General features: G+C 45.5%; 1 protein-coding gene across 4 annotated transcripts in view; it reads left to right on the forward strand.

Moving 5' to 3' along the window:
* LOC137434264 (pachytene checkpoint protein 2 homolog) overlaps positions 1 to 25184 on the forward strand; it is a 99409-nt gene that overhangs the window by 23501 nt on the left and 50724 nt on the right. For all 4 annotated transcript variants that reach the window (XM_078785318.1, XM_068127103.2, XM_068127102.2 and 1 more), the window contains exons 8-10: positions 8222 to 8285; positions 13196 to 13282; positions 13396 to 13502. In XM_078785318.1, coding sequence (XP_078641444.1) covers positions 8222 to 8285; positions 13196 to 13282; positions 13396 to 13502 — 258 coding nt within the window. The remainder of the gene's footprint in view (positions 1 to 8221; positions 8286 to 13195; positions 13283 to 13395; positions 13503 to 25184) is intronic.

The raw sequence follows: 25184 nt of genomic DNA on the forward strand, positions 1-25184 counted from the left end.
CGTGTTTGCAGTTAATATATCTGCCAATAAAATATATTTACATAGAAGTGTTATTTTTATTTTTCTGGCATTTAATGTTGCTCTTATCTAGAATTTTGTATTGTACACCACTCCTTTCCTATGCCATCTCCAGGCGCTGCATGACGTCAATGCCGGGCACCGAAGGGGGCCCGGCAATGACGCGCACTGAAAGGGAGTACTCGTTTTTCACTCAGTTTTTTTTCTTTCTTGTTTTCTTGTTGTACACCGCACCTTTCCTATGCCATCTCCAGGTATTGCAAATCGTCATTGCTGGGCACCGAAGAGGGCTCGGCAATGACGCACGCTGAAAGGGAGTACTCAGTTTTCACTCTTTGTTTGTTTGTTTGTTTGTTTGTCCGGGCGATATCTCAGCCATCCTTTGAGCTAGGAAGCTGAAATTTCGGCACAGTAGTGAGCAAGTCCTTTGTCAAAAACGGTATTTTTTGTTTTTTGAATAATCATTTAATTAAGGAGTTATTTAATTATTAGCGATTAATTAAGTACTTATTTAATTAATTAAATTTCATTTCTCTTCTGACCATTCTCGGGCACCTTTTGAGTTCGGAAGCTGATATTTGGACATGTCAATGACCAGGTTATTTGGCTGCAAAGGCTATTTTTGATTTATTAATTAATCAATTAATGGATTAATTATTTAATTATTCGATTAATGACTAAAAATTTTTTTTTTTTAAGTTACAGATTCTGATGAAATGGTGGTGGTTTATGTGTTCTCTGACCGAATTGATTAATAATTTAATTTTTTATGATTATTATTTATTTATTTTCATTATTAATCATTTATTTATTTTCTTTCTCATTTGGCCAATATCTCAGGCACCTTTTGAGCTGGGAAGCTAATATTTGGACATGACAGTGACCAAGTGATGTGGCTATCAAGGATATTTTTGATTTATTGATTAATCATTTAATCGATTAATTATTGATTGATTGATTGATTAATTATTTATTGATTAATCAAGTAATTATTTAATTTTTAATTGATGACTTATTTAATTAAATTTCTAAAAGATACATCTTTCGATGAAGCACTTGTCGTTTAGTTATGCTATTAGCCAATTGATTAAGAAAATATTTTCTGATAATCTTTTATTGATTTTAATCATACAATTAATCAATCAATTAGCGTACACCTCTCCCTCCCAATGCAGCCTCTATGAGCTGCACTGCGGTATTGCCGGGCGCCGGAGGCGCACCGACAATGCCGCGCTGTAGGATATTTAATTATTTGGCATGGGGGCGGTGTACTTTGAATGTATGTGCACTTGTTTGTTTTCTTGTTTTCTTATTTGTTTGTTTGTTTGTCCAGGTGATCTCAGCCATTCTTTGAGCTAGGAAGCTGAAATTTAGGCACAATAGTGAGTCAGTGCTTTGGCAAAACGGTATTTTTTGTTCTTTGATTAGTCAATTAATTGATTATTTACTTAATTATTATCGATTAATTAAGTGCTTATTTTTTTTCCTTTATCTTCTGGGCAATATCTGAGGCACCTTTTGAGCAAGGAAGCTTATGTTTGGATACAATGACCAAGCAATTTGGCTGTAAAGGCTATTTTTGATTAATCAATTAATTATTTAATCATTACATTGATGACTTAGTTGATTTTTTTTTTTTCAAGTTACAGATTCAGATGAAACAGTGGTTGTTCAGGTATTCTGTTAGCCAATTGATTAATTATTTAATTATTTTATGGTTATTATTTATTTATTTTCATTACAACAACACAACATGCATTTTAAGGCCATTTTCCCTGCTAGAGCAGGGGTTAGCCTTGCGGTCCCCATGACGATCTTCTCCATCTTGCCCTATTTTCTGCATCTCCTTGTTAACACCTTGCCCGCATTTCTTCTTCCACCATCTTTAGCCAAGTCTTTCTCGGTCTTCCCCGTCCTCTACTTCCTTCTACATTCATTTCCATCACTCTTCTCAACCAGTCACTTTCATCCTCCCTCAACACATGACAAAACCATCTCAACCTGTTCCTCTTCACAGCATCAATCACAGGCTCTATTCCCATCACCTTTCGCAATTCATCATTTGTCTTCCTCTCTCTCAACGATATGCCTCACATCCATCGAACCATTCGCATTTCCACCCTTTCCAACCTTTGTTGCTGCTCTACGTTCATTACCCATGTCTCGCTCCCATAAATCATAACACTTCTCACATGCAGCATACACCTTTCCCTTCAGCTTCAACGACATTCCCCTCCTCATCAGCATGCCACTCAGTTCCCGAAACTTCTTCCATGCACATCTCACTCTAGCAACCGTTGCCGATTCTGATCCACCTTCTCCATTCAGCATGTCTCCGAGGTAGCAAAATGTTTTCACACCTTCCAGCTTCACGCCGTCTCCAAGATCCAACCCAACATTTCCTCCATCTGCAGCTCTCTCTGTGCACACCTTACATTTGAATGTAGCTGCCACACTGGTTAATGACCCTCTCAGACCACTACATTTTTGATGAACCCACTCGGCGCACATTGTACATTGAATGGAGTTCACTCCGACACCCTTCCTTCACACAGCACAGGGCCACTTTCCAGTTCTTTCCACCTCACCACATGCTTTACCACTTGCCATCACCTTCGTCTTTCCGATATTCACCTTCAGACCTTTTGTCTCCATACATTCCTTCCACTTGTTCATCTTTTCCTTCAGTCCATCCATACTTTCCGCAATCAACACCAGATCATCTGCAAACGACAACCCCCACGGTAAACCCTCCTTTACGTTCTGAGCCAGCACCTCCATCACAGCTACAAATAGTAGTGGACTTAGTACCGACCCCTGATGCACTCCCACCTTCATCTCAAACTCACCACTGTTCCCGTCCTTCATCCTTACAGCTGTGCGCGCTCTTTTGTACATTGCCATCACTACTCTGATAAACCATTCCTCCACTCCTAACTTCCTCAATGCCCATGTCAATACTTTGCGTGGAACCCTATTGAATGCTTTCTCCAGATCAACAAACCCAAGAAACAACTTCTTCCTCTTCTCCATGTACTTCTCCTGCAACTGCCTCACAATAAAGAGCGCGTCTGTCGTTCCTCTTCCTGGCATAAATCCAAACTGCATTTCGTCGATCTTCACTTTCATCCTTATCCTCCTCTCCAACACCCTTTCCAATACCTTCATTCCATGTTCCAATAACTTTATCGCTCGGTACGAGCCACACTCCAGAGGGTCACCTTTCCCCTTGTATAGAGGGACGAGGGTACTCAGTTCCCAAGCCACTGGAATGCGGCCTTCTTTCACCACCAGATTACAGATCTCTGTCATTCTCTTCACACCCCAACTTCCTGCTGCCTTCAACATATCTCCCACAACTCCCGTCGGCCCTCCCGCTTTTCTACTCTTCATTGCTTTTATCGCTTCCTCAACTTCCTTCTCAGTTATCTTCTCTGCCGGTCCTAAAACTGGGTTACTCTCTATGTTGCCATCCCATTTATTCTCTGTATTGATTTATTTGAGTTTTATTTATTTTCATTATCATTTAATATTTTCTTTCTCGTCTGGGTAATATCTCGGGCACCTTTTGAGCTAGGAAGCTGATATTTGGACACGACAGTGACCAAGTGATGCGGCTATAAAGGATATTTTTGATTTATTGATTAATCAATGAATCGATAACTATTAAATTATTCGATTAATGACTTAATTTTTTTAAAGCTACAGATTCGGATGAAACGGTGGTGGTTTAGGTATTCTATTAGCCAAGTGATCAATTATTTAATTATGTTTTCACTATTATTTGTTTATTTTCATTATTAATAATTTATTTATTTTCTTTGTTATCTGGGAAAAGACTTCCGGTCCCTCGGGCGACGAGGCTTGCTTCGAGCTCTCCACGGCATCGAAGTTTGAATGTTTTCCCATTCGTGTCTTTGTCGGGTTTCCGCTGGTTGTTTTGTTGTGTGTGTGTTGTGTTTCTGTTTAGTTTTGGTTTTGTGGTTGTTGCAGATTTGTGTGTGATTGGTCGTTTCTTATTCGCGCGTCGTGCGCGGCCGAGTCTTTCCGGGCTCCCTTCCCCCCGTCAGTGTTTTGTGAGTGTAAGTTCTTTCCTTCATAGTATTTGCTTGTTTCTTTGATTTTCGTTTCTCCCCCTGCCTCTCGCAGGCATCTTACCCTTTGTCCGGCGTTTGTAAAAACAGGACAAACGGATAGACAAAGAATTCTATATTGATTCTTTCTCTCCTCCCGGACACGTGCTTGTTCGCTCTCCTCCTCGTCTCGACTTGTGCCCCGCCCCCTGTATCTCGTTTTTCTTCCGCCTCTGCTTCTTCTTTCTCAAATCCACGTTCTTGCTTGGAGACTTTTCCCAGATTGTTTTTCATGGTTTGCATGGTTCTGTTTGGATATTGTTGGAATATGTTTAATCCGCAGCCGTGATGCTGACGCCGCCCCAGAATTTCCATGTTTTAAACGTTTCCCAGTGTGTACCCTGGTCAGAATAGGTACACCGTATCCCTGCGTGTCGTAAGAGACGACTAAGAGGGTTGGCATCAGGAAGGGCATCCGGCCATAAAAACATTGCCTCAAAAAGAGAACCATGACAATTACAACTACATATGGGCAGGGTGCAGCCCGAAGTGGAGATCGGTTTCTGAGGTTTGGGACATGGAATGTAGGGACAATGACAGGGAGATCAGGAGAAGTGGTGGAAGTATTGGTCAGAAGAAGAGTGGAGATATGTTGTGTGCAAGAGACGAGATTGAAGGGAAGTGGTGTGAGAATGGTGAAGGGTCGGCAGGGACAGAAATACAAGTTTGTGTGGCAAGGGTGCCCGGAGGGCGTGAATGGTGTTGGTGTCCTGTTTTCTGAGGAGTTTGTAGACAGTGTGGTGAGTGTGACTAGAGTGAGTGATAGGTTGATGATGGTGAAAATGATGATTGGAAAGCTCTTGGTGAACGTCATCTCAGGATATGCTCCGCAGGTTGGTCGAAGCGATGAAGAGAAGGACAAGTTCTGGTGTGCGATAGAGAAGCTGATGGAAAACGTGAAAGATGAGGAAGTTATTGTGGTGGGAGGAGACCTGAATGGACATGTGGGAAGGAGTATGGATGGTTTTGAGGGACTTCATGGGGGTTACGGATATGGTGTGAGAAATGGAGAAGGTGAAAGGATTTTGGAGTTTGCTGATGGAGCTGATTTGTTGATTTGTAATACTCAGTTCCAGAAAGAGGATAATAAGCTTGTTACATACATGTCAGGTGGGTCGACGACAACCGATGACTACCTGATGGTGCATCGGCGAGATAGGGGGCACCTCCGGGACACAAAGGTGATCCCGGTGGAGGAGGCTGTTTCACAGCACCACTTGGTTGTCTACGACATAAGGGTGAAAGGTGCGAGGAGAGCTCGGCGGGTGAAGTACCAACCGAGAATGAAGGTGTGGAGGGTGAAAGAAGTGACAGTAAGGGAGGCATTAAAAGAGAGGCTGAGTAGGGTAGAGGATGATGTGGTTGAGCTTGAAAGTGGTTGGATGTCAATGAAAGCTAGTCTGTTGGGAGCCGTTGGTGATGTATGTGGATGGACAAAAGGACCACCGAGGCACTCGGAAACATGGTGGTGGGATGATGAAGTTGGAAAGAGGATTGACGAGAAGAGGAAGAAGTTCAAGGAGTGGCAGAAGGCCAAGGGTACGGGATCAGAAACGGCAGAGCATGAAAGTTATAAGGCAGCAGCCAGGAAGGCTGTAAAGAAAGAGGTAGCAAAGGCGCAGGAGGCATGTAGGAAAATGTTCGGAGAACACTTGGATTCAGAAGAGGGTCAGAAAGCAGTATTCAGGATTGCAAAGCACATAGCGAAAGAGAGGTGTGATGTGATGGGGGTGAGTTGCTTGAAGGATGAAGTGGGACAAATCGTTGTCGACCCAGATGGAATTAAAGGAAGATGGAAAAGATATATGGAAATGCTGTTGAATACAGAGAATGAATGGGATGGCAACATAGAGAGTAACCCAGTTTTAGGACCGGCAGAGAAGATAACTGAGAAGGAAGTTGAGGAAGCGATAAAAGCAATGAACAGTGGAAAAGCGGGAGGGCCGACGGGAGTTGTGGGAGATATGTTGAAGGCAGCAGGAAGTTGGGGTGTGAAGAGAATGACAGAGATCTGTAATCTGGTGGTGAAAGAAGGCCGCATTCCAGTGGTTGGGAACTGAGTACCCTCGTCCCTCTATACAAGGGGAAAGGTGACCCTCTGGAGTGTGGCTCATACCGAGCGATAAAGTTATTGGAGCATGGAAAAGGAAAGGGTGTTGGAGAGTAGGACAAGGAAGAAAGTGAAGATCGACGAAATGCAGTTTGGATTTATGCCAGGAAGAGGAATGACAGACGCGCTTTACATTGTGAGGCAGTTGCAGGAGAAGTACATGGAGAAGAGGAAGAAGTTGTTTTTTGGGTTTGTTGATCTGGAGAAAGCATTCGATAGAGTTCCACGCAAAGTATTGACATGGGCATTGAGGAAGTTAGGCGTGGAGGAATGGTTGATCAGAGTAGTGATGGCAATGTACAAAAGAGCGCGCACAGCTGTAAGGACGAAGGACGGGAACAATGGTGAGTTTGAGGTGAAGGTGGGAGTGCATCAGGGGTCGGTACTAAGTCCACTACTATTTGTAGCTGTGATGGAGGTGCTGGCTCAGAACGTAAAGGAGGGTTTACCATGGGAGTTGTTGTATGCAGATGATCTGGTGTTTATTGCGGAAAGTATGGATGGACTGAAGGAAAAGATGAACAAGTGGAAGGAATGTATGGAGACAAAAGGTCTGAAGGTGAATATCGGAAAGACAAAGGTGATGGCAAGTGGTAAAGCATGTGGTGAGGTGGAAAGAACTGGGAAGTGGCCGTGTGCTGTGTGCAGGAACGGTGTCGGAGTGAACTCCATTCAATGTACAATGTGCGTTGAGTGGGTTCATCAAAAATGTAGTGGTCTGAGAGGGTCATTTACCAGTGTGGCAGCTACATTCAAATGTAAGGTGTGCACAGAGGGAGCTGCAGATGGAGGAAATGTTGAGTTGGATCTTGGAGACGGCGTGAAGCTGGAAGGTGTGAAAACATTTTGCTACCTCGGAGACACGCAGAATGGAGAAGGTGGATCAGACTCGGCAACGGTTGATCGAGTGAGATGTGCATGGAAGAAGTTTCGGGAACTGAGTGGCGTGCTGATGAGGAGGAGAGTGTCGCTGAAGCTGAAGGGAAAGGTGTATGCTGCATGTGTGAGAAGTGTTATGATTTATGGGAGCGAGACATGGGTAATGAACGTAGAGCAGCAACGAAGGCTGGAAAGGGTGGAAATGCGAATGGTTCGATCGATGTGCGGAGTATCGTTGAGAGAGAGGAAGACAAATGATGAATTGCGAAAGATGATGGGAATATTGCCTGTGATTGATGCTGTGAAGAGGAACAGGTTGAGATGGTTTGGTCATATGTTGAGGAAGGATGAAAGTGACTGGTTAGGAAGAGTGATGGAAATTAATGTAGAAGGAAGTAGAGGACGGGGAAGACCGAGAAAGACTTGGCTAAAGATGGTGGAAGAAGAAATGCGGGCAAGGGGGTTAACAAGGAGAGATGCAGAAAATAGGGCAAAATGGAGAAGATTGTCATGGGGACCGCAAGGCTAACCCCCGCTCTAGCAGGGAAAATGGCCTTAAAATGCATGTTGTTGTTGTTGTATCTGGGCAATATCTCAGGCATCTTTTGAGCTAGGAAGCTGATATTTGGACACGACAGTGACCAAGTGATGCGGCTATAAAGGATATTTTTAATTTATTTCTTAATCAATTAATCGATTAATGTTATTAGTTGATTAATCAATTACTTTTTTTTCCCCGATTAATGAGTTATTTATTTTTTCAAAAAGTTACAGCTTCGGATGAAGCACTAGTGGTTTAGGTATGCTATGAGCCAATTCATTAAGGAAATGTTTTTTGATTATTTTTTATTGATTTTAATAATGCAAATAATTAATCAATCAATTCTTGTACACCCCTCCCTCCCAATACAGTCTATAAGTGCTAGAGGATGTTCTTAATTTATTTGGCATGGGGGCGGTGTACTTTGAATGTGTCTGTACTTATTAGGGTTTTATGTTTCTCAAATCTAATGAAATCACAAAATTTAACAGGATGCTAATGATGTTTGTTGTTTTTCTCCCTCACTTCCAACACCCCTAGATACAAGTTTGGCCAACTCATTGAGATAAACAGTCACAGTCTTTTTTCAAAGTGGTTTTCAGAGGTAGGTTTTTGGAATGAAATCCTTGGATAATTTCCAAATTTCTTGCTTTTTGATAAGTAAAAATCAACAAAATAAAATGAATGCCAACTCATTTGTGCAGGTCTGTCTAAAAATCTATATTAATAAAAGAGAATGTATTTGTGTGCCATAACTCCAAAACTATGAAACCTAGCGGGCCAAAACTTTGCATGCATGCTTATCGAACTCCTAAGGAGTGCAGGAAACTGGGTGTTTGGGTGTGTTTAAACACCATTTTGAAGATGATTTAGTGGATGCTCATCACTTAAAAAAAAAAAAAAAAAGCCTTACTAAAATGGCGGTGCACCATTTTGGGTAGCCCTCTGTCACATCGCTGGGTTCTCAAGCTGCCTTTTGTTTCAGCCTAGTCAAACGTGCCTTGACTTGCAAACACGATCTTCTCTCATGGACTAATTAAACTATATAATTGAAATCTGGATTGAGATGTGAAGTGTTACGTGCTCCTCCCCAAACCCCGGTCACGGTGTACCTCCGAGCCCCGAGAGGTGTCACGGCAGAAAGATGTTATTCTGTATGTCAAAGATCAATGGTGAAACCACACCAATTGTTACCAACAAACAAGTATTGTATTAAGTTCACACAAGAATAACAGTACATCAACAATAGTAATCAATTGTACAACCAATATATATTTCCTATGATGGTACCATCAGGTTCGTACAATATAGCTCACTGTGCTCCAAGTGAGTGAAAAGAAGAACATTCCCCAATGTCTCTATTCCGGCATCAAGCCAAAGTCGATCCGCTCCAGTGATCGTCAGAACGATGTTCAATCGAGACCAGAATCCCGTTCGGATGACAGTCAGTCACGCTGCCAAAGCTACGCAAAGGCGCCCTCAAGAATATGAATGAATGAATGATCGTTTTTTAAGGCCATTTTCCCCACTAGAGCGGGGGTTAGCCTTGCGGGCCCCATGACAATCATGGTTCCCTGTTTGAGGCAATGTTTTTATGGCCGGATGCCCTTCCTGACGCCAACCCTTGGTCGCCTCTTACGATGCGCAGGGATACGGTGTACCTATTCTAGGTCGGGGTACACACCGTGATCATTCATCCCAGCAAGCTGGTACTCAATTTGCCGACTTCGGAAGGATGACAGGCTGAGTCAACCCCCCACATTGTGCGGACAAACCAAGTCAAGGGCCACGTGGTCAGGAGAACCTCGTCCCTTCCGGTCACACTGTGCCTATCGGCCGGCCTCGAAGACCGAAATTGTGACTATGTCACCCTAAGCCCTCAAGGCGACCGGGAAATCACACCCTTGGGTATGGATGTTCCACGGCTCCCAATCGGCGAACCGCAGATTTCCCACTCAAAAGCCACGTTACACACACACACACACCAGATTAACGTCTGAATGCGGTGAAAATGGTTGAAGCGAAGTGAAAAACCTTGAGCGAAGCGCAAATCCTGCGCGAGGTAAAAATGGCCGACGGCCCGTTCTCGAGGCGTAACGGCACACCGATGATTCTCTTCGGAATCAACTGCAAAACCTGTCACGCAGGTTTATCTGTCAAAGCGATAACAACTCTGTCGCAGGAATCCCTTTCCCAGGAAACCCAAAGTTCACTCCTGACCCTCGTTCGTCAACGTTTGCTCCAGACCTCAAAGCAGCTTGGCTTTCTTGTCGAACTCCCTCGCTCCGCCTTCTCTTCCTCCTCTTCCTCTTCGTCGTCGTCGTCCGGTTCTGGTTTCATTTAAAACATTAACTTTTTTACCTTTTGAAAATAGTAATCTCTATTTCCCTTAAACGACAACAATAATAGTACAAAATGAATATGAATGATCGTTTTAAGGCCATTTTCCCCGCTAGAGCAGGGGTTAACCTTGCGGGCCCCATGACAATCATGGTTCCCTGTTTGAGGCAATGTTTTTATGGCCGGATGCCCTTCCTGACGCCAACCCTGAATTGCCTCTTACGATGCGCAGGGATACGGTGTACCTATTCTAAACCGGGGTACACACCGGGATACAACAATAATAGTACATGGAATCAAAAATGTTTACAGTGGATGAAAACCACAACAACGGAAGTGACGAATCCGTAACAGAAGATCTGATCCCATACATCAAATAAGTATCAAAATGTAGAGTGAAATCTCAAAAAAAAAATTTAAGACATTAGCAATTCTTTTAATTAAGTGTATATCTTTTACTAAGCTTTCAGCAAGGCTGTCCTTCCTCCTCCATATTGCCAAAGCATTAAAGTCGGTAAAGTCCAAAGCATTCTGCTGTTCCAACAATCAATTATATCGAGTGAAGAAAAGATGAAGGAATGTGCCCAAAAGTGTAATTTATTGAGTCCAATGAAAATGATCAGTGATAATTGAGTGCAATGAAAATAATTATTCAGTGGTAATTGAGTGCAATGAAAATAATTAACCAGCAGGATCGACAATGAGGCTTCCGCAATAGCGCCTTCTGCAGTAGCGCCGCCGCTACTTTGTTTTGTGTATGTGATCATTAAGTGTAACATGCCACTCTTTTTGATAACTCCTCCCTTCACCTTTCTCTCTTTTTTTTTCTCCCCCCTCTCTTTGCCCCACTCCTCTCGGTTTCTCCCCCACCCCTCTCTCTTCCACCCCTCTTTCTCTCCCCTATCCCTCAATCCCTCTCTCTCTCTCCCCCCCCCCCCCACTCCTCTGTCTCTCCCCCACCCCTCTGTCTCTTCCCCACCCCTCTGTCTCTCCCCCACCCCTCTGTCTCTCCCCCACCCCTCTGTCTCTCCCCCACCCCTCTGTCTCTCCCCCACCCCTCTGTCTCTCCCCCACCCCTCTGTCTCTCCCCCACCCCTCTGTCTCTCCCCCACCCCTCTGTCTCTCCCCCACCCCTCTGTCTCTCCCCCACCCCTCTGTCTCTCTCCCCCACCCCTCTGTCTCTCCCCCACCCCTCTGTCTCACCCCTCTGTCTCTCCCCCACCCCTCTGTCTCTCCCCCACCCCTCTGTCTCTCCCCCACCCCTCTGTCTCTCCCCCACCCCTCTGTCTCTCCCCCACCCCTCTGTCTCTCCCCCACCCCTCTGTCTCTCCCCCACCCCTCTGTCTCTCCCCCACCCCTCTGTCTCTCCCCCACCCCTCTGTCTCTCCCCCACCCCTCTGTCTCTCCCCCACCCCTCTGTCTCTCCCCCACCCCTCTGTCTTTCCCCCACCCCTCTGTCTCTCCCCCACTCCTCTGTCTCTCCTCCACCCCCCTGTCTCTCCCCCACCCCCTGTCTCTCCCCCACCCCTCTGTCTCTCCCCCACCCCTCTGTCTCTCCCCCACCCCTCTGTCTCTCCCCACCCCCCCTGTCTCTCCCCCACCCCTCTGTCTCTCACCCACCCCTCTGTCTCTCCCCCACCCCTCTGTCTCTCCCCCACCCCTCTGTCTCTCCCCCACCCCTCTGTCTCTCCCCCACCCCTCTGTCTCTCCCCCACCCCTCTGTCTCTCCCCCACCCCTCTGTCTCTCCCCCACCCCTCTGTCTCTCCCCCACCCCTCTGTCTCTCCCCCACCCCTCTGTCTCTCCCCCACCCCTCTGTCTCTCCCCCACCCCTCTGTCTCTCCCCCCACCCCTCTGTCTCTCCCCCACCCCTCTGTCTCTCCCCCACCCCTCTGTCTCTCCCCCACCCCTCTGTCTCTCCCCCACCCCTCTGTCTCTCCCCCACCCCTCTGTCTCTCTCCCCCACCCCTCTGTCTCTCCCCCACCCCTCTGTCTCTCCCCCACCCCTCTGTCTCTCCCCCACCCCTCTGTCTCTCCCCCACCCCTCTGTCTCTCCCCCACCCCTCTGTCTCTCCCCCACCCCTCTGTCTCTCCCCCACCCCTCTGTCTCTCAGCCACCCCTCTGTCTCTCAGCCACCCCTCTGTCTCTCAGCCACCCCTCTGTCTCTCCCCCACCCCTCTGTCTCTCCCCCACCCCTCTGTCTCTCCCCCACCCCTCTGTCTCTCCCCCACCCCTCTGTCTCTCCCCCACCCCTCTGTCTCTCCCCCACCCCTCTGTCTCTCCCCCACCCCTCTGTCTCTCCCCCACCCCTCTGTCTCTCCCCCACCCCTCTGTCTCTCCCCCACCCCTCTGTCTCTCCCCCACCCCTCTGTCTCTCCCCCACCCCTCTGTCTCTCCCCCACCGCTCTGTCTCTCCCCCACCCCTCTGTCTCTCCCCCACCCCTCTGTCTCTCCCCCACCCCTCTGTCTCTCCCCCACCCCTCTGTCTCTCCCCCACCCCTCTGTCTCTCCCCCACCCCTCTGTCTCTCCCCCACCCCTCTGTCTCTCCCCCACCCCTCTGTCTCTCCCCCACCCCTCTGTCTCTCCCCCACCCCTCTGTCTCTCCCCCACCCCTCTGTCTCTCCCCCACCCCTCTGTCTCTCCCCCACCCCTCTGTCTCTCCCCCACCCCTCTGTCTCTCCCCCACCCCTCTGTCTCTCCCCCACCCCTCTGTCTCTCCCCCACCCCTCTGTCTCTCCCCCACCCCTCTGTCTCTCCCCCACCCCTCTGTCTCTCCCCCACCCCTCTGTCTCTCCCCCACCCCTCTGTCTCTCCCCCACCCCCCTGTCTCTCCCCCACCCCTCTGTCTCTCCGCCACCCCTCTCCCTCCCCTCTCTCTTCCCCTCCCCTCTCTCTCCTCTACTCCTGTCTCCTCCCCCCTCCCCTTTTCCCTTCTCCTCACCCTCCGTTTTCCCCTCCCTTCTTCCCTTCCCTCTCCATTCTCACCTCCCCTTCCCCTCTCTCCCACCATTGCCTTCCTCCCCCTCCCCACCACTCTCTCTCCCCCTCCACTCCTTCTCTGCTCCCCCTCTTTCTCCCCCTCCCCTCTCTTAATATTCCTGTCACGAAGCAATATGTATGGCAATGCCGGGTACCTTTGCTAGTAGATAATAAAAATCGCTGTCTGCATGCAGAGTGGGAAGCTGGTTATGAAGATGTTTCAGAAGATCCAGGATCTGATTGATGACAAAGAATCCCTCATTTGTGTGTTGATCGATGAGGTCAGGTTATGATGCATCATGTAATGGTTTATTAAAAAAATTACCAGCTCGAAGCGAGACTTTTATTTTATTTTTCTTAACTACATTGTTTTGACTTTTTCCCTTCAATGCAGGTAGAAAGTCTTACAGCTTCTCGTTCGTCATCGCTTGCTGGCACAGAACCTTCTGATGCAATCCGTGTGGTGAACGCTCTGCTCACACAAATAGACCAAATCAAACGGTGAGAATATTTTATCATCAGTCAGCATGGTCTCTCGCTATCAAGAAGATTAAGTTTCTTCCCAGTTGAATACATGATGTACAAGAGTATGACATGTATGGTGTAAATTTTAAGGCCTACATATATACAACATATAGTCGTGGCCAAAAATATTGGCACCCTTGCACTTTCTTTTCACAAAACTCACAATATTCTCAAAAAATAAGACTAGTTGAAATTGACAAAAGTATTTGGTCTCCACAATTCTTTATTTCACTGTTAATATTGCAGAACCTTCGTTTTTGATTCAGAACTTAATATATCCTTTCAAATCAGAAAATAAAAAGAAATGGCATTGACAAATTTATTGACACCCAAGACTTAATATTTGGTAGCACATCCTTTGGACAAATCAACTGCATTCAAGCGCTTCCTTTCGCCATGAATGAGCTTCCTACACCTCTCTACTGGCAGTTTGGCCCACTCTTCTTGTGCAAACTGCTCCAGTTCTCCCAGATTTGAAGGGTGCCTTCTCCCAACTGCTGTTTTCAAATCTCCCCACAAGTGTTCAATGGGATTTCGATCTGGACTCATTGCTGGCTACTTCAGAACAGTCCAGCGTTTTGTCTTGAACCATTCCTGGGTGTTTTTGAAGTGTGTTTGGTGTCATTGTCCTGCTGCAAGACCCATGACCTTTGTCTGAGACCCAGCTTTCTGACACTGGGTTGAACATTGCGCTCCAAAATGCCTTGGTAATCTCCTGAATTAATGATGCCATGCACACATTCAAGGCACCCAGTGCCAGAGGCAGCACAGCAACCCCAAAACATCACTGAACCTCCTCCATGTTTGACTGTAGTGAAGGTGTTCTTTTCTTTGAAGGCATCATTTTGTTTTCTGTAAATATAGAGATGATGTGCTTTACCAAAAAGCTCTAATTTGGTTTCATCTGTGCACAGGACATTGTCCCAGAAGGATTTTGGCTTGTTCAGATGTGTTTTCACCCCTCAGCCCAAATTGGGCTGAGGGGTATTGTCGTCACGGGCGTCGTCACAGGCGTCGTCCGGGCGGGCATCCGGGCGTCCGTCAACTTTTGGTTTCCGTCAATTTCAAGGAGAACGGCTTGGCCGATTAAATCCATTTTTGCAGTGTATGTTGGGGTTGAGTAGAGGAAGGGGTCCTTTCGAAAATGTGTGCGCTGCGATTTGCAATATGGCCGCCACGGCAGCCATCCGGGCGTCCGTCAACTTTTGGTTTCCGTCAATTTCGAGCAGAACGGCTTGTCCGATTAAATCCATGTTTGCAGTGTGTGTTGGGGTTGAGTAGAGGAAGGTGCCTTTCAAAAATGGGCGCGCTGCGATTTTCAATATGGCCGCCAGGGCAGCCATTTTGAAATTGGTTTCCGTCAATTTCGAGCATAACGGCTTGTCCGATTAAATCCATTTTTGCAGTGTGTGTTGGGGTTGAGTAGAGGAAGGTTCATGGGCACGCTGCGATTTTCAATATGGCCGCCACGGCAGCCATCTTGAAATTGGTTTCCGCAATTTCGAGCAGAACGGCTTGTCCGATTAAATCCATTTTTGCCGTATGTGTTGGGGTTGAGTTGAGGAAGGTTCCTTTCGAAAATGGGCGCGCTGCGATTTTCAATGTGGCCGCCACGGCAGCCATCTTGAAATTGGTTTCCACCATGCATGGGCTGAGGGGTTACGCCCGCTTTGCGGTGCTATTTGTTGAAAACTACAGTCGGGCTTTATGTCTCTCTCTGAGCAGTGGGGTCCTCCTGGGTCTCCTACCATATATTGAGTTGGCGATGGATGGTGCGAGTTGAAATTGTCGTACCTTGTGTCTGAAGGTCAGCTTGAATCTGTTTGGCAGTTGATCGAGGTGCTTTCTCCACCATTCGAACAATCCTTCGCTGCAATCTTTGATCAAGTTTTCTTTTGCAGCCATGTCCAGGGAGGTTGGCTCCAGTGCCATGAGCCTTAAACTTCCTGATAACATTGCGTACGGTGGACACAGGAACATCATTGAGATTTGAGATTGTCCATGCTTGGCTACAATCTTGTGTCTGACCTCCTCAGACAATTCTCTGGTTTTCTTTCATTTCTCCATGCTCATTGCAGTACACACAGTGACACAAAAAAGCAGAATGACTCATTTTCTCTATTCAAACTGGTTGAATGATCGTTTTAAGGCCATTTTCCCCACTAGAGCGGGGGTTAGCCTTGCGGGTCCCATGACAATCATGGTTCCCTGTTTGTTACATTGTTTTTATGGCCGGATGCCCTTCCTGACGCCAATTTCAAACTGGTTGAATGAGTGATTTTTATATTGCAGGCACCTGCAACTCACCACAGGTGAGTTCAATTCTAATGTAAAGGAGAATCACCTGCTTGAAATCTAATTATTTCTAACAACTTCTAAAAGCTGCCAATAATATTGTCCAGGCCATTTTAGGATTTCTGTGTGGAATAAGCTAAGATATAGTAATTTGTTCAGCTTTTTTTGTTTTGTTCCACTGCAAACCAAAGAAATACATATGTGGATACCAAAAGATTTTTTAATTTCAACAATATTCTGGAAGAAATGGTGCATTATTTGAAACAAGAGAAAAATGACCACAGTGTGGTCATCAGCTGCGACGTGTCGAATCATGAGGATATCCGTTGGAATATGCGCTACCAAATCCGACCAGTCATTAAATTATACGCATGCACAAGCGTCTTTTTGTCTTTCAGCTAAATTTATTCTGGTTTCTTCAAACAAATCGCGATTTTAGTCCGCGATGTTCTTACCTCATACCAACGCACGTCCGAGTGTATGCGCATGCGCTATTCAAAAAGGCACCCCAACAACAAGAACAACAACGCGGTCCTCTCATAGAGCTGCTCGTCGCCGCTAAAAAGTGCAAGGGTGCCAATATTTTTGGCCACAACTGTGTATGTACATGTGGTTTTAAAAAATCTTTCAATAGATTCTGGTGAATCTTTCAAAATTCCTGCAATACACATCATATTAGGGACTGACAGGATGGTCTGTCGGTATGCATACTCGCCTTTAAGCTTGAATGCTGAACCTTGTGTTTCTTGTGTTTGAATCCTGAACCACTTACAAACTGTCATCATGGTGTTAGTCAAGAAGGGCGATTCATCAAGGTGCCGTCCCTTGGATGGATGTTTAACGGGCATCCCGTCTGCCGGCATTAGTTGGTGGACGTTAAAGATCCCACTACCTCCTTTGTAAAGAATAGGTGAGCTATCTATCAGCATCGTCAACAAATTACAGATCCCTCCTGTAAATACTGCTGGGAAGGCATCAGCAAACCACCCAGTTTAGCCCCTACCAAGAAACTGCTTTGACAGTACTTGACCTGCCTTTGGGGAGAATACGAATACATCATATTATTTTGCGCATCATGTATTGTAAAAAATATACAACAAAGTAATCGAGCTGGGCTGATTTTTTTGCCTCCGCTGATGAAGCCACCGGAGGCATAATGTTTTTTGGTTGTCTGTCCGGCTATCTGTCCGTCCATGTGTCCGTAATAGGTTTTCGTTGCTACAATAACTTAAGAACGGCTGAAGGGATCAAAGTCAAACTTGGTACAAGTATGTATAATGATTTAAAGATAAACTGATTTGATTACAGGGATTACAGAGGTCCCGTTAGGTAAAAATTCTGTTGCCGTGCTAACCTGTGAACCAGTTATGGGATTTTGACCAAACTTGATGTACGTATATGCAGTATTATGATGCAAAGATGAACTGATTATATTTTAACATCGAGAGGTCAATGGTACATGTAGTACATGTACCATGATACATATGTTCATGATACATATGTACAGATTAGATATTGAGTTCAAATGGTCTTTAGATTTTAGGTCAAAGTTAGAGTTAGCAAAGACTGTGTTGACGGAGGCATATCGGTTGATGTCATGACATCTAATTATGTCTCGTTTATTTTTCACTTTTTGAAACCCTTCAGTTTCCAATGTATTCAAATAGGATTGAGAATGCCTGACTTGTCATTTAAAAAATGTATTGGAACTTGGAAGCATTTCTTTTAGTTGACTTTATTTCTTTCATCATTCAAATTATTCAATACGTACTTTCATTAATTGGAAGAAAGGTGCCTTTGTATTTGAAATTACACTTTTAACCTGTAAAACCTTGATATTCTCCAGTAAATTTATGAATCCGAGTTGGTGATCAAAATAAAATCCTACAGCGAAAATCCAGATTGATTTTAAAGTTGGAAATTTTTATTGACATAGATGCACAGATGCACAGCTTTATACAAGAGTAGTTCTTGACTTGGACCTTTTACTCTCCAAAATCAAAACGTACATACAATCAAAACGTTGATGGAATTTCACCTGTTTCTCAAGGTCTATCCAGACTCGGTGGTATAATGGTTAGATCATCTGCTTTGGGTCTGGGAGATCGGCGGTTCAAACCCCCGGCCGAGTCACAGCATAGACTTTCAAAATGGTATGTGCTGCTTTAAAAAGCCTGACGCTAAGCATTTTAAAAGGATAGAGCATGGACGAGCAACTATAGGTTGGTAATAATAGCGCATGCTTTGATGGGCCTAATGGCCTCCTGCAATGAAGTTTCTTGGCTGAACCCTTCTCTTTTTACCCCAACTCACCTGTGACATGTCTGCACTTGTCCCATCGATGTGGTAAAATCTGGAGATAATCTGCATAGATATCTTTGGGATCATTCTGCAGCCATTTAAACACACGTGCTTGATATATTTATCATTCGTAAACTTGATGGCACCCAGATGTTCTTTTGTGTAAAGATATGTAAGTCACCAGGTGACAGGTCTATGGATGATTAGCAACTTTCCAAATTTTGGAGCTTTGTTCCCAAAAATCACACAAGTTGCCTTTTGATCCAATGCGTGGTCCTTTGCATCCACCTTGCACTTAGCTTGATTGAATTTCGAGTTGGAATGAATAAATAAATTGTTTCCACACTTCCAACACTGACATCCAATTCTTCTGCATTTTCAAGTGGAGTAAGTAATCATGGGGCTTTTCGTAATTTGCAGTTGAATTAGCATCTGATGTTGTCTCTCCTCTCTTCTACATCAGTCTCTCTCTCTCTCCCCCTCTCTCTCTCTCCCTCTCTCTCTCCCTCTCTCTCTCTCCTCTCTCTCCCTCTCTCTCCCTCTCTCTCCCTCTCTCTCCCTCTCTCCCCCTCTCTCCCCCTCTCTCCCTCTCTCTCCCTCTCTCTCCCTCTCTCTCCCTCTCTCTCCCTCTCTCTCCCTCTCTCTCCCGCTCTCTCCCGCTCTCTCCCGCTCTCTCCCGCTCTCTCCCTCTCTCTCCCTCTCTCTCCCTCTCTCTCTCTCTCCCTCTCTCTCCCTCTCTCTCTCTCCCTCTCTCTCTCTCTCCCTCTCTCTCCCTCTCTCTCCCTCCCTCTCCCTCCCTCTCTCTCCCTCTCTCTCCCTCTCTCTCCCTCTCTCTCCCTCTCTCTCCCTCTCTCTCCCTCTCTCTCCCTCTCTCTCCCTCTCTCTCCCTCTCTCTCCCTCTCTCTGCCTTTTCTCCCCTTTTCTCCCCTTTTCTCCCTCCCTCTCTTCAGGGACGTTTTATTTTTCATGTGACCTTTAATTGAGTTCAAACACAACAGTAGGTTGACAACTAATGTGGGTGAAGGCAAATCCATTGACGCTTTCACATCAAATTCTACTTTCTAGTTTTCCATCTATAATAATTCATTGTAATGTTTGACTTTTTGCAGCAAGAAAAGGGATATGTATGATGGAGGGAAAGTGAGGAGAAGAAGATAATGCATCAGTTGTAAGACTCACGTGCATGTGATCTAACTGAGCCAAACACAATCTCGAAATTGATCAACAGACCAAGTGTATATGGCTAAGAAGACATGAGAGGGGATTCCCAGTACAATCAACAGCATCGGGAACAAACGACAGTGGTTAGACAAAAACAAATAGAAACGATGTTTCTTGCTTTTGAAAAGGTCCAGTGTTTCTTTCTTTTGAAAAAGTGTTCATGTAACTGAGGAAACCATCTGCACTTGTGTAGAAACAACAGAACCAGAGGTTTGTGGTGCAAATGAGCATGAACTTTCTCTGGGTGTTAAAAAAATATTTTCTATTCTGCATTCCTTTACCTGGTGTTGGCTTAGCGGTTAGGGTGCCGGCTTGGGATCCTAGGATCCTGGGTTCGAATCCCGGTGGATCGCTGAATTAACACCAGGGGGGTTGACTCAGCCTGTCATCCTTCCGAGGTCGGCAAATTGAGGACCAGTTCACTGGTAATTCCCTGTGTGTCGCAAGAGGTGACTAACAGGGTTGGCGGCAGGAAGGGCATTCGGCCATAAAACATTGCTTCAAAAAGGGGACCACGGTGCCCAAAAAAAGGCCAACCTCTGCTCTGCGGGGAAAAATGGCCTCTAAAGGTGGTTATTATTCCTTTACCCACAGTTTTGACTGAAATGTAGCAACTAACATTGTCACAGGAAATGTTTTGTAAGCTTTGAAACCTCCTTATTAATATCAGACGTGCTCTTGTTACCTTCCATGGAGTGCAGGTTCCACTTTGATAAAAGATGTAAAGCCAGATGACTCCCTATGGTGGTAATGAGGCCATGGCCCCTTGGTTGTTAAGTGGAGGCAGGTGTTAGCTGGGGGTTGGAGCGTCTCCGCAAGCCAGAAGCCGCCTCGTTGCTAAAAGTGCTCTTCAAAGGGGGCAGTATATTCGAGTGCAAATCATGGCAAAGTCTGGTTAAAATTATGATTCGTCCCCGTTTTCCTTTCATTGCTACTCATTGATGTGAATAAAACGCATTTTCCCTATTGTTGAACTGTGTTTTACCAATTCTGGACTCCACAACCCCCGCTTTCTGTTTATCTGCTACCAATTTTTTTACAAAAATGACTTTTTTCTTCCTTCAGTTGTGATGGGTTGAATCAAAAACCTCTGCTACGCCACTCGCCAGTCCCATGTAGTTACCATGACTAGGCCCTTGCTTAGTCATGGTGACTCTGCTGGTTTTCCAGCATTTGTTCTGCCCTATAATTGCTTGTGTTGATTAAAAATATAAAATAAGCATTGATTAAAATTGCAATCATCTGGGTTAAATGAGAAATGCCGGCTGAGATTGCCTGGACATTTGTTGCGGATGGGGGAAGAGAGAATGGCACAAAGAGTGGATAGGTTGAGGGAACAAGGAAGGAGGAAAAGAGGTAGACCACGGTTGAGATGGGAGGATTGTGTGAAAAGGGATATCAGAAAGGTGGGGTTGGTTGGAGAGGAGAGAGAGTTGGCGGAAGACAGAGCGGAGTGGCTGAGTATTGTGGTCAAGGCAGGAGAGGAGCTTGGTACTGATGCACCTCCCCCCTTATAAAGGGAAAATGAGAGAACAACATAATGAGTTCGTTACATGAGATGGGATCTCCTTAACTGCTGAATATTTTGTCATATCTGCTCCTATTTTAGTCCGCCCCTCGCTCCCTATTCCATCTCCAGACGCTGCACGACGTCATTGGAGGGCTTCAAAGGGGCCCAGGCATTGCCCGGCAATGACGCTCGGCGAAAGGGAGTACTCAATTTTCACGCCGTCTGTTTGTTTTCTTTCTTTCTTGTTTTCTTCTTTCTTCCTTGTTTGTCCGTCCGGGGCGATATCTCAGCTATCCTTTAAACTATGAAGCTGAAATTTGGGCAGAATAGTGAACAAGTGCTTTGGCAAAAATTATATATTTTATTTTTTGATTAATTGCTGTACTTAATTATTAATCGATTTATTCAGTAATTATTTATTTTCTTTCTCATCTGGGCAATATCTCAGGAACCTTTTGAACTAGGAAGCTGATATTTGGACACAATAGTGACCAAGTGGTTTGGCTGTAAAGGGTGTTTTTGATTTATTGATTAATAATTAATTAATCAATTAATTATTTAATTTCTTAATTAATTACTTAATTTTAAGAAGTTGCAGATTCAGATGAAACAGTGGTGGTTCAGGTATGCTATTAGCCAAAGGTGGGCACAGTTAATCAAAAAGTTAACCGTTAATCAGTTAATTCGTTTAAAATGTAACGAAAGTTATCGATAAACCGTTAACGTTAATTTTTACTATACCAAAAAAACAAAACCAGTTTTTTGCTCTAAAACCACCTAAAAAAGTGCCAAAACTATAAAATAAGCCCTTTTTGGGTCTTTTTAAGGGCTTTAGAACATGGGCCGGCCTTACATGTTAAGGGGCCCGATTTCAAAAAAAATTGCGGGGCCCACATACCACACTATAGCACAGCACAGTACAGAGCAGCACATTACAGCACACTATAGCACAGCACAGCACAGTACAGAACAGCACATTACAGCACACAATAGCACAGTACAGCACAGTACAGGACAGCACATTACAGCACACTAGCACAGTACAGAACAGCACAGTACAGCACACTATGGCACAGTACAGCACAGTACAGCACAGTACAGCACACTATAGCACAGCACAGCACACTATAGCACAGCACAGTACAGAGGCGCGTTCATTACCATTCAGATTGATATCGCTCGCCAAGCCGATCGTTCCGAATCAAACTGTAATGTATGTTTGAAGTCCCTGCACCTGCAATTGAGAAGCAACTACATGGTTGTTGTTGTTGGTTGTCCCGAGGGACCCAGAAAAATAAACGGAGTCCCGGCGCGGATCGGAGACGCTGCCCGTGCTTAGATCCCTCCCACAAGCCGATCCCTCCCACAAGCCGATCCCTCCCACAAGCTGATCCCTCCCACAAGCTGATCCCTCCCACAAGCCGATCCCTCCCACCACCCGGGAAGACCATGACATTTTTGGGTTAGCGGACTTGAGTTAACGGAAGTTTAATGTAATGGAAGTTACTTCGTCCGATAATGATTTTCAAAGTTAACTTAAAAGTTAAATCGTTAACGAAAAAGTTAACTTCGTTAATTAACGGATTACCGGCTTGGTGCTCAGCTTTGCTATGAGCCAATTTATTAAGTAATTAATTATTTTATGATTATTATTTACTTATTTTAATTACACAATAAATCAATCAAGTATTTATTGTCTTTCTAGTCTGGGCAATATTTCAGGCACCTTTTGAGCTAGGAGGCTGATATTTGGAAACAACAGCGACCAAGTGATTTGTCTATAAAGGGTATTTTTGATTTATTGATAAATCATTTAAATAATTGATTATTTAATTTTTTGATTAATTACCTACTTTTCAAAAAGATTGATTAATGGTGTCCCAGTGTGTACCCTGGTTTAGAATAGGTACACCGTATCCCTGCGTGTCATAAGAGGCGACTAAGAGGGTTGGCATCAGGAAGGGCATCCGGCCATAAAAACATTGCCTCAAAAAGAGAACCATGACAATTACAACTACAAATGGGCATGGTACAGCCCGAAATGGAGATCGGTTTCTGAGGTTTGGGACATGGAATGGAGGGACAATGACAGGGAGATCAGGAGAAGTGGTGGAAGTATTGGTCAGAAGAAGAGTGGACATATGTTGTGTGCAAGAGACGAGATGGAAGGGAAGTGGTGTGAGAATGGTGAAGGGTAGGCAGGGACAGAAATACAAGTTTGTGTGGCAAGGGTGCCCAGAGGGCGTGAATGGTGTTGGTGTCCTGTTTTCTGAGGAGTTTGTGGACAGTGTGGTGAGTATGACGAGAGTGAGTGATAGGTTGATGATGGTGAAAATGATGATTGGAAAGCTCTTGGTGAACGTCATCTCGGGATATGCTCCGCAGGTTGGTCGGAGCGATGAAGAGAAGGGCAAGTTCTGGTGTGCGATAGAGAAGCTGATGGAAAACGTGAAAGATGAGGAAGTTGTGTGGTAGGAGGAGACCGAAATGGCCATGTGGGAAGGAGTATGGACGGTTTTGAGGGAGTTCATGGGGGTTACGGATATGGTGTGAGAAATGGAGAAGGTGAAAGGATTTTGGAGTTTGCTGATGGAGCTGATTTGTTGATTTGTAATACTCAGTTCCAGAAAGGGGATAATAAGCTTGTTACATACATGTCAGGTGGGTCGACGACAACCGTTGACTACCTGCAGGTGTGTAGGCGAGATAGGGGGCACCTCCGGGACACAAAGGTGATCCTGATCCCGGGGGAGGAGGCTGTTTCACAGCACAACTTGGTTGTCTGCGACATAAGGGTGAAAGGTGCGAGGAGACCTCGGCGGGTGAAGTACCAACCGAGAATGAAGGTGTGGAGGTTGAAAGAGGTGACAGTAAGGGAGGCATTAAAAGAGAGGCTGAGTAGGGTAGAGGATATGTGGTTGAGCTTGAAAGTGGTTGGATGTCAATGAAAGATAGTCTGTTGGGAGCCATTGGTGAGGTATGTGGATGGACAAAAGGACCACCGAGGCACTCGGAAACATGGTGGTGGGATGATGAAGTTGGAAAGAGGATTGACGAGAAGAAGTTCAAGGAGTGGCAGAAGGCGAAGGGCATGGGAGCAGAAAAAGCAGAGCATGAAAGTTATAAGGCAGCCAAGAAGGCTGCAAAGAAAGAGGTAGCAAAGGCGCAGGAGGCATGTAGGAAAATGTTCGGAGAACGCTTGGATTCGGAAGAGGGTCAGAGAGCGGTATTCAGGATTGCAACGCAGATAGCGAAAGAGAAGTGTGATGTGATGGGGGTGAGTTGCTTGAAGGATGAAGTGAGACAAATAGTTGTGGACCGAGATGGAATTAAAGGAAGATGGAAGAGATATATGGAAATGCTGTTGAATACAGAGAATGTATGGGATGGCAACATAGAGAGTAACCCAGTTTTAGGACCGGCAGAGAAGATAACTGAGAAGGAAGTTGAGGAAGCGATAAAAGCAATGAAGAAAAGCGGGAGGGCTGATGGGAGTTGTGGGAGATATGTTGAAGGCAGCAGGAAGTTGGGGGTGTGAAGAGAATGACAGATCTGTAAGCTGGTGGTGAAAGAAGGCCGCATTCCAGTGGATTGGGAACTGAGTACCCTCGCCCCTCTATACAAGAGGAAAGGTGACCCTCTGGAGTGTGACTCGTACTGAGCGATAAAGTTATTGGAGCATGGAATGAAGGTATTTGAAAGGGTGTTGCAGAGGAGGGAGGATAAGGAAGAAGGTGAAGATCGACGAAATGCAGTTTGGATTTATGCCAGGAAGAGGAACGACAGACGTGCTCTTTATTGTGAGGCAGTTGCAGGAGAAGTACATGGAGAAGGACTGGAACAGTGGTGAGTTTGAGGTGAAGGTGGGAGTGCATCAGGGGTCGGTACTAAGTCCACTACTATTTGTAGCTGTGATGGAGGTGCTGGCTCAGAACGTAAAGGAGGTTTTACCATGGGAGTTGTATGCAGATGATCTGGTGTTTATTGCGGAAAGTATGTATGGACTGAAGGAGAAGATGAACAAGTGGAAGGAATGTATGGAGACGAAAGGTCTGAAGGTGAATATCGGAAAGACGAAGGTGATGGCAAGTGGTAAAGGATGTGGTGACGTGGAAAGAACTGGGAAGTGGCCATGTGCTGTGTGCAAGAAGGGTGTCGGAGTGAACTCCATTCAATGAACAATGTGCGCTGAGTGGGTTCATAAAAAATGTAGTGGTCTGAGAGGGTCATTTACCAGTGTGGCAGCTACATTCAAATGTAAGGTGTGCACAGAGGGAGCTGCAGATGGAGGAAATTTTGAGTTGGATCTTGGAGACGGCGTGAAGCTGGAA

Source organism: Myxine glutinosa, chromosome 10 (genome assembly GCF_964187855.1).
Source record: "Myxine glutinosa chromosome 10, kmMyxGlut1.1, whole genome shotgun sequence".
Taxonomy (NCBI): Eukaryota; Metazoa; Chordata; class Myxini; order Myxiniformes; family Myxinidae; genus Myxine; species Myxine glutinosa.